The sequence below is a fragment of the Urocampus carinirostris genome, chromosome 1, assembly GCF_059441175.1.
Source record: "Urocampus carinirostris isolate Australia breed hairy pipefish chromosome 1, RoL_Ucar_1.0, whole genome shotgun sequence".
Lineage (NCBI taxonomy): Eukaryota > Metazoa > Chordata > Actinopteri > Syngnathiformes > Syngnathidae > Urocampus > Urocampus carinirostris.
The window spans coordinates 52372161-52382516 of NC_142349.1; the positions used below are offsets into that span (position 1 = coordinate 52372161).

Below are 10356 nucleotides of genomic sequence, written 5' to 3' on the forward strand. Positions count from 1 at the left end.
AAAAAAAAAAACATGGAGAATTTGGTACCAATACCTAGTGTGGCGTTTACTATGTGGATAAATTCTTTTTTTTGAGCTAATGAAGAAAAAAAGAAATTAGGCATGAACAAACCCATCCGCCATGTTCCCGAATCCAGTTTAGGAGGTTATTCCGAAAAAAGTCCACCGTCCAAATAAGAATCTCTCTTACAGACTGTGGAAGATGAGCCTCGACCATCTGGTGGACACAGTTAAACAAGCTCAGAAATTATGAATGTACGTAATCAAATGTAATTCACTTTTTTTTACAATTAATTGAACTCATTCATTTGTTTTCTGAACTGTTTATCCTCTCAAAGGTCATGGGGGTGCTGGAGACCTATCCCATTTTAAATTAAGCAGTGGGCGGGGTACACCCTGGACTCATTGCTAACTCCTAGTTGACAGCCAAACAAATTTTATTACATATTTTCAGAATGTGGGAGGAAACGGGAGAACACGCAAACTCTGCACAATGAGGCCAACAGCTGGAATTGAAGCCAGGATTTGTGAGCTCTGAGGCGAATGTACTAGCCGCCCATAAACTAACTTCACACGTTTAAGTCATTTCCCCAACTTTCAGTTTTCTCCATCCTATAACATTGGTCTCTGGTACAATGAGTTTTCGGCGGGCTGCTCGATTTCCATGAATTTCAGCTTGATCATCAACTTTGAGTTTGAAAGACAAGTCATATGCAGAAAGATTCCACTTCGTAGTCCAATTTGCCCTCTAGTGGGTATTAATTTCTAATGAAAAATATAAAGACTGCATCAAAACGTTGTTACTTTAGATATTGGATATTGCACTAGACAGCGATGCTTAACTCGTGTTTCCATACTTTTCAACATTAGTTAATTGTTACCCTTAATAATGACTACAACTCCCATTTTTAAACACTAATATACCTTATAAACACAACATGGGACCCATTTAGATCGTGTCTGTTTGGTCTATGTTGTATCAAATCTTGTTGTTCCATTTCTTTCTTACAGCACTCACTGATGTCAAACTGTGGATAAAGGAAAATCAATTATTCTAAAGTTATCTTACGTGTGAAAACAAAGCTGTGTCAGTGTCATTTGTAAGCAGACTAGTTTTATTTTTCATTTAATGCGTGGTCTATCGAGTCGGACTGCTGAGAAACATAGCAATAATTCCAAGCATTTACAAGCACTTCCCCCAAAAATTCAAGCACTTTTCAACCGTTGAAAACACGCCGTTGAAATTCAAGCATTTTCAAAGATTTCACAAACCCATCATGCCAAACAAAACAAAAAACATTCACGATTCCATTAATAAAACCAAAACCTAAGTCACATGCTGAATCAATGGCCAAAGAAAAATGACAACAGGCTTAGCATCTCTAGTAAAGTCTATTTCAAAAGTATGGTGGTGTAACCATTACACAAGCATACCCTGACAGCGAGCTTTCCAGCAACATAGAAAAGCACAGCAATTCTTTCCCAGGTGATGCCATGCTCAAAAACTTTGTCGGCCACTTTCTTGAATTTCTCCCACTTGGATCCTTCTACGGCAGCGACACCGTCAATTGCACTTGAAGAAAAAAAACAGATCATTGGTTGTTGAGCAGAAGGTATAAAACTATGAGATTTGAATAAAAAAATACGACTGAAGGCAAAACTTACTCCTGGAACTCCTTGTCATCTTTGACTTTGTCACCAATGATACGGATCATTTTGCCCAATTGGGTTACAATCTTCTGCTCCTGAGCAGTTTTCACTTCCACAGCTAATGGAGTGAGAGGAGGGATATCTTCTGAGGGCACATCTTTGAGCTCCTCTTCTATCACACTGAGAAAAAACAAGACCACAGCTGAAAATACTTCTAGACCACTAAATGAGTCAACATCAATTAAGTTGGAAATCTTTCAACCGAACCTAGGGTTTAGGCAATGAGCGTGCTGAATCCTAACCACTAGAACACACGTGATATTACTCACCGGCCAATTTATTAGCTACACCTGTCCAACTACTCTTTAACGCTTAATGTCTAAACAGCCAAGCACATGGTGGCAACTTAGTGCATTTAGGCATGTAGACATGATCAAGATAATTTCCTGCTGTTCAAACAGAGCATCATTATGGGGAAATAAGGTGAATTGAATGACTTTGAACGTTCCATGGTTATTGGTGCCAGAAGGGCTGGTCTATCAGTCACTGCTGATCTACTGGGATTTTTACGCACAACCAGCTTTAGGGTTTACAGAGAATGTTCTGAAAAAGAAAAAATATCCAGTGAAAAGCAGTTCTGTGGGCGGAAACCACTCGTTGATGGTAGAGGTAAGAGCAGAATGGCCAGATTAGTTGAAGTTGATAGAAAGGCAACAGTGACTCAAATAACCACCCTTTACAACCAAGCTATGCAAAAGAGAATTTCTGAAAGCCCAGTACGTGGAACTTTGTGGCAGATTGGCCAAGCGGGAGAAGACCACACCGGGTGCGACTCATTTCACCTAAGATCAGGAAACCTTGGATACAATTTGCAAAAGCTCATCGAAATCGGACCATACAGAATCGGAAAAATGCTGCCTGGTCAGATGAGTCTCGATTGCTGCTCTGGCATTTGGATGGTAGGGTCAGATTTTGGCATCAGCAACATGAAAGCATGGATCCAGCCTGCTTTGTATCAACAGTTCAAACTAGTTGTGGTGGTGTAATGGTGTGGGGAGTATTTTCTTGGCCCTCTTTGCGGCCCTTGGTACCAATTAAGCATTGTTGTAACGCCTCAGCCTACCTGAGTATTGTTGCTGACCATGTCCATCTCTTTATGATCACAATGTACCCAACGTCTGATGGCCATTTTCAGCAGGATCATGCATCATGTCATAGAGCTGAAATCATCTCAGACAAGTTTCTTGAACATTAAACTGAGTTCACTTTACACAAATGGGCTCCACAGTTAGTAGATCTCAATCCAAAAGAGCATTTCTGCGATGTTGTGGAACGGGAGATTCACATCAAGGATGTGCACTTGACGAATCTGCACCAACGTTGTGACGCAATCATGTCAATACGGCTTAAACTCTTTGAGGAATGCTTCCAGCGCCTTGTTGATTCCATGCCATGAAAAATTGAGGCACTTCTGGAGGCAAAATGGGGGTTCAACCCATTACTGGCAGCATGGTGTACCTATTAAAGTGGCCGGTAAGTGTATTTTAATTATAAAAAGGTATTTGGACTTATTTAATTATGAAACTTTTTTTGTCACGGTACCAGAGATGATTGATAGACAATGGTGAAAACAGAAAGTTGAAAAATAGCGTGATCACAATCGCATTAATTGCAACCACATCTCTTGACCTAGAAGAAAAAGGTGAGAGAACAGAGATAACAGAAGGTCGTCCTGAAAAAGAAATGTAACAAAAAAGCACTACAGGGGAGACAAGAAAATTCAAAATTAAATGGAAACTTTAAAACAAACGCATAATTATTAGAACGAAAGTAGACTTAATGATTGACCAAGGAAGAAAGAAACCATGAACTTCAGACAATCATTTTTAAAAGAAAGATAAAAAATATACGGTGGAATATCCCATGAACAGCTAAGACAAATTTTAACCTTTTTGGGTTGGCCATCGATACTTACACACTGAATCCATTACATTCACATGAGTTCAAGTTCATTAGATTTATATTTAAATTCAATTCATTTAGGTTCACCAATTAGTGCAAAGAATGAGTGGGTAAGATTACTATTCCTTTCTTAAATGTATTTCCCAAATAGGTTAATTTATGATATTCTTGATACCAGTGAAGAAGCTTGGAATAAATTACAGAGAAGTATCAAGCCCGATTTTCAATTTGCATGTTAGGTCTTAAAAATATACCGAACAATCAATATTCCAAGCAGGCTTTGCTAGAGAAAAATATTGACGTAGAATAAAACTCACTTTTTTATCAAGGCTTCACCAATCCTTTGGTCTGTGGAGGAATGCAAAATATCAATAATCAAGTGATTTTCAAACAACAATAAACATAAAATATATGCAAATGTATGTCATAAACCTGTAAATATGTAAATTACTACTCTCAAAGCACATCATCCAAAAAAAACCAAAACATTTGGACCTTTAATATAAAACAAAAAAAGAGCCAAAAATTTTGTGCAGAAAACTATTTTAGCCACCAAAAATATCTAAAATGTAAACCCTCTTTTCCAATTTTATTTATATGAATTGAATATGATAAACATTCCCAATGTGCCAATGATATATACTATGCTTAATAATCTGCCCACTTGCGTTGAGTTAAAAATAGCATAATTATTTGTATTTTGACTTAATCATTTTAATAATTTGTTATTTTTTCGAACGTTTTGTCCCAAAAAAATAACTTTATAGTATTTGCATCATTACAAACACAATTGTCATGAAACAGTTTATATTCACAAAAAATAAGCCCCCTTTTTTAATTGTTTTGGGGCGCCATCTGCCGGACAAAAAAAGGTACTAAGACTTTTGACTCTTCATGATAATGCACTTATTTTCATTGATTTTGACACGAAACAGTTTCATCTCATCTCATCTCATCAGCCGTACCGCTTATCCTCATTAGGGTCGCGGGGGGGCTGGAGCCCATCCCAGCCATCTCCGGGCAGTGGGCAGGGGACACCCTGAACTGGTTGCGAGCCAATCGCAGGGCACACAGGGACAGACAACTCATTCGCTCATTCACACCTAGGGACAATTTGGACCGGCCAATTCACCTGAAATGCATGTTTTTGGAACGTGGGAGGAAACCGGAGTGCCCGGAGGAAACCCACGCAAGCACGGGGAGAACATACAAACTCCGCACAGGAAGTCTGGAGCTGGATTTGAACCCACGACAGGTTCCCATGACATGAACTGTGCCGCACAAGTTTATGTTCACAAAAAAATAAGCCACTTTTTTTTTTATTGTTTTGATGCGCTATCTGCCGGACAAAAGTGGTACTACGACTTTTGACTTCATGATAATGCACTTATTTACATTGATTTTACGTGCTTCGCGGCTCATAAATGGCGGGACACGATAAATCGATGAGGGAAATAGTTGACGACGCTTTTTATAATTAATTGTATCGATAGTCTGAACAACACGAAACCTCGCCAAAATCTACCACGAATGCAAGGGCATATACAGGAACACTTGGGTAACCGAAAAAAAGACATATCTACAAATGACATCTCATCAGCGGTGCAGATTGAATGAGCTGGTCTCCTCTTTGTGACTTCTCAACTTCTTTGAATTAAATATCTTGGACCTAATGTTGTGCTCACACAACTGGAAATTGGATTCCTCTAAAGCAACCGTGTCCAATGTCCGGCCCAGGGGCCAGATAGGACCACGACAACATTTGTACTGGCCTGTTGCCTCTGTCATAAAATTAATAATGTGTCCCACCAGTAATGTCGACCGCAGTAATATAAATTTGTACCAAAAAAGAAAATCACCATTTCACCATAGGATGGCAGTAGCCCTTTGGCCACCATGCCCTTGGCTTTTGGTAAGAATTTTAGGGAAAGGAAAGTTGACTGTGTGGGAGGCCGCTTCGCCGAAATCCAAAAAGAACTGAGTCTTCCTATGCAATTAAACATGACTTGACGTAGCTGTTTTCAAGAATAAAATATCAATAGGCACTGCCAGACAAAAATGTGCTGACTACAAAAAGTTGGAACGAATGCTGTGAAAATGTAAGGCAATTGGAAGCTATCTTAACACAGCAGCACTTTTTCACGAGACTGTACTAGTAAAATGGAAAGGCTACAAAGGCGTTTGATTAAATTGTGACGCTGATCGCCATGCACAGCAACATTTTCACGGAGGGTGAGTTTTTCCTCTTTCAAAGAATGTCAGGCTGAATTATCGCTTGTTTTGGAGTATGTCAATTTTTTAAGCGGTTGGATTTACTAAACTCACAGATGTAAGGGGATCATGATTGCGTATCATCAAATGTGTCAGCTTTATATTTTTCGGGTATCTTGTTTCAGACTGATTGTGATGTTTCTGTAATGAGTATATTTCTAAATGATCAGCATATCTTGAATCCTAAGAGTTTAAGCTTTCCAATGACATGTGGCGTAGTCATATTTCAGTGACATCGTAGACACCGTGTCTGTACATGTATTAGACACGTATTTGCTCCTCACCAGTCCGATGGGACGTCTATGGGCCTATGGAACGTTGATTAAATTTGACTGACCTATCTTGACTCTTTTGTTGATGTTCCTACTGTAGCACCTTGAAGTCCAGTGCCCTTATGTATGGAAAAAATATGACAAGTGACCATCTTTTGGGGCTTATAATCTGGTGTGCCTTATAGTGCAGAAAGTACGGTAATTGCATTCCGTTACAATTACATAAAAAAGAAGCAATCAAATTACAAGCACATTTAGTTGAAAGGATTACTTTGCAGGATTAGGATTTAAACTATAGATTAAATATGCATAATGCACTGATATACTAATTGAGCCTATCATAATTTCAATCACAGACACTTAGAGAGGCAGAGATGAGGTGGACGTGTCACAGTTATGTTTGTATATGTAGCATAGACTGTACACAAGGCCAGCTTATACATGACTGCGTATTTGTCAAACTGTGTTGCAGGTAAAAGCACTTCTCCATTAGCCTGTATCTAATATGTCCTTTGTTGAACACTCATTTTGTTGAATTGGCTTGAGCCTGAAGTTTCGTGAGGGAAGGGTAGTTGTACCCTAATGATGAGATCAAGGACAATCAGTAAAGGTGTATGGGAAGGAGATAAACCAGCATCCTCCAAGAAGACCAAGAAGAGCCTCCTGCAAACAGCACCAGCATGGCAGATGAGGGTAGACCTGGGAAGGAAATTACACTTTCCCCAGGTAGTCCAAACTTCCTTGAGGCCAGACATCGTGATTTGGTCAGAAGAGGCCCAAAAGATCATCCTGATTGAGCTAACTGGCGCCGTGGGAAGATGGACGCAGCGTAGCCCATGAAAGGAAAAACGCCAAATATCAGGAACTGGTCCAATAGAGCAGGGACAAGTGACAGCAGACCTGGCTATTCCCAGTGGAGGTCGGGTGCAGGGGCTTCCCAGCACAGACTGTAAGGGACACATTAACATCTCTGGGAATAAGGAAGGGAGAGGAAGGCAGCTGCCCATAGGGTGGGGGAAGCTGCAGAGAGAGCCTCTTCCTGGCTCTGGGATAGGAGAGAGGAGTTTAGCTGGGGACCAGGAGAAGGTGGGCAGTGACTGGCCATCAATGCCGGCCCGCCAACTCAAGGGCGTTGTGGTTTAGGGTCAAAACGCCCAGTGACAGTTGGACAACACCTGATTACATCTTCACTTGGTTGAAGGCTACAGTCACTGTTTGAGTGACTGCAAAGTTAGCACCGATTAGAAGTGTATGTAATAGTAGTGATTCATTCTCTTTTTAGGTATTTTGCAGTAAGTTGTTGTTCAAAATCACTTTATTATTGCTATATTGTGATCATGTTTTACATAGCCCAGTAAATATGAATATTGCCTAGAGATTTGGCGTGTACACTTCAAACAAGTAAAACTTCAACATAAGACATCCCAGAATTTGTTGGAAATTTAGAAACTGTTTAAAATATTGGGATTTCACAGTCCTCTCAGAGTAAACTAAAACAGTCTGCCACGTGAAATGGTAAGTCTATTTTTTTGTAAACTACAACGCAGGTAGAATTTAAGCTCTTTTTGTAGGAAAACAAACAACTACCTGGCCTTGGTTGCCTCCATTTTATTCTCAATATTACACTGTTCGTTTATCTTAAACAGAAAGTAGTAATTTCATTCATATTATGTTTATTTTGTCTTTTATTAGCATATTTGGTGTTGGAGTATTCCAAAAGTGATCGAAAGGAGTCAAGTTACATCACTGCACTATTATGGTATTCGGATTAGGTTATTGATTACATTTTTCAACAGATAACAAGTAACTTTTCGGATTACATTTTAAAGTAACCCTAAAAAACATGTTGATCACGTGCATATTTATAAAATAACATTTCCAAGCCAATGATATTTTAAATGTTTTTCACGATCCGACCAGTTTGAACATTCAAAAACACACCAACAGTTAACCACTGTCATCGATGTTTTCACTATGTAGCGGTGCTCGGTATGATTGCAGCTTCCGGTTCGTGACGTGGACGCGCGGTGAAAACCCTTTACTGGCAGGTTTTCTTTTGGTATAGCGTTGTTATTGTAATCACAGACAACGTAAAAAATTAAGTTTTTCAATCTTTGAATTCAAAACATAAAATTTCGCTGGCAGAACTTACCAGATATACCGTTGCCCTCGCAAGCCATTCCGTATTCAAAAAACGAAAGTAACCGTTTTCTTTTCGTGTCGTTACTTAGAACATTCACACCGAAACTATATTTATCAAGGTCCCTTTTGAGAAATAATTATGAAAGAAATGAGTTTTTTTCTGTTTTTTCGAACGCAAATGAGGTTTACTAAACTTTTTCCTGTGCTGCATCCAAGGACTAGTTTTCTTCTTCGGGTTTTATACAGGTTGAATAATAAACTCTAGTCTACTTTTACTGCCACCCTGAGGACTGAATTGTCGTGGCACACGCCTGTTGGAAGGACCCGTTTTTCCATTCCGAGGCAACATTTTAAAGAGGGAATGTCGTATTTTTGCACATTTTTGGTGTAATATTGGTGTAGTATTATAACTGCACTACAGTTTTACTGTAATAGTAATTTGTAGTGTTTCTATGGAATTTATTTCCTTTGAGAATGAAAGCAAAATAATCGGTTCCTTTTTTAAAGCACTAAATCTGACATTCAGTTTTGTAGTTTTTTATAGTATTTCTGTTCTGTCATCGTATTTTTGTTTTATAATCACAAAGGAAATATAGAGATAAACTTGGCAGCAAACATTTTTTTCAATAAGTAGTACCGTCTTTACCATTTGATATTTATATTGTCATCATATTTTTACCATTTTCGTTGGGCGGGCCTGTTGAAAAAGCCTGGCGGGCCAAATGTGGCCTGCGGGCTGTAGTTTGCCCTCCCCCTGGTATCAACCCTAACCTGAATATGAGCCTCACCTAAAAGGAGCTGTCATAACTGTCAGTGCGGGTGCATATTATTATTATTATTATTATTATATAATTCAATGACTAGAGGTGGTGTGCGTTAATGTGAGTGTGTTTGCACGTTGTGTTTTACGTTCTGCTTTGCTTTTACATATTTAAAGAAATCACAGCTAGCACTTCTTTTTAAAATTGCACCATTAATGGTCCGAATATCTTTTGTTTCCTCAGTCCTCGAACTTCATGACTCCATCGAAGCCGTTGTACGTGAAGGGCTTCAGCACAGGGCTGCAGGTCTCTCGAGCAAGGCAGCCCATTCTGTTGAATTCGCAACTTTCCTCAGTGCCTGGACTGAAGTATACCCCATCAGCAGAGTGAATGGAAGGGTCTTCATCAAAGTAGTTATGAGGACGAAGCAATACCCCACCGCCATTGCCCACAGTAACAGTGTTAGGGATATCCTCTGCATGCGGGATGTGGAGAAATCCGGTGGTCACCCAGGCAACTAAATCCTACAAATATTCCAAAAATTAGGTAGACATAAAAAAAGAAAGCTAACTGCTTTAGACAGGCATATCGACCAGCAAAATTTCAGCAAAACACACCTCTTCTTCTATGCTTTCATTGTCTTCAATGTACATGCTGAAGTCCACGGCGGGGGTCCATATATTGTTTTGATTATACAAACTGCTGCTAGTCTGCTCTGAGTCTTTATACTTTGTGATGGCAACCTTGTACCTGCACAGAAAGATGGAATATGCCATGGGATGCAATGCATACAATATAGAATAGAATAGAATATACCTTTATTGTCATTGTTACAAAATGGGTTAACATATTGTGACAACGAAATTGGGCATGACACTCCAGTTTTACACATTCACAGTGAGGTATGAGCCAAGAAGATAAAGGAACAGAAAAGATAAGGTTATAAAACAAGGGGGATAAGGCTATAGTTATAATTTACATGGTATTTACACAAGAAATGTCGGCATGTTGGATGTTACATACAGTGTTGTCGTGATACCGTTGGTATCGTAAGGGTTGTGCAATATTGCATTTGGTGCAGTCATCATAGTGCAAAAAAATAGTCAGCATATGCATTGGTGCAAACATAGACATCATAGTGCAGAAAAAGGAAATGGTCAGACATTGTGCAAGGTGAGCATAGACATGAGTACCATTATATTCGTATGAGGTAGTGTTGGCACGAGTTTTCAGTTTTTTTGTGCAGTGTCTGTTTAGGGTAGTAATGGCTGTGGGGAAGAAACTGTCTCAGAGTCTGT

General features: G+C 39.3%; 1 protein-coding gene across 5 annotated transcripts in view; it reads right to left on the reverse strand.

Annotated features, from left to right (window-relative positions):
* Window positions 1–10356, reverse strand: part of LOC148375120 (apoptosis regulator BAX-like) — a 30955-nt gene that overhangs the window by 1247 nt on the left and 19352 nt on the right. For 4 of the 5 annotated variants that reach the window (XM_088344890.1, XM_088344888.1, XM_088344887.1 and 1 more), the window contains 6 exons: window positions 9676–9808; window positions 8308–9582; window positions 3930–3960; window positions 1666–1830; window positions 1435–1573; window positions 113–217 (listed from right to left, as the gene is read on the reverse strand). In XM_088344890.1, coding sequence (XP_088201016.1) covers window positions 113–217; window positions 1435–1573; window positions 1666–1830; window positions 3930–3960; window positions 8308–8335 — 468 coding nt within the window. In that variant the 5' untranslated portion in view covers window positions 8336–9582; window positions 9676–9808. The remainder of the gene's footprint in view (window positions 1–112; window positions 218–1434; window positions 1574–1665; window positions 1831–3929; window positions 3961–8307; window positions 9583–9675; window positions 9809–10356) is intronic. The other variant, XM_088344886.1, reaches the window with a different exon arrangement.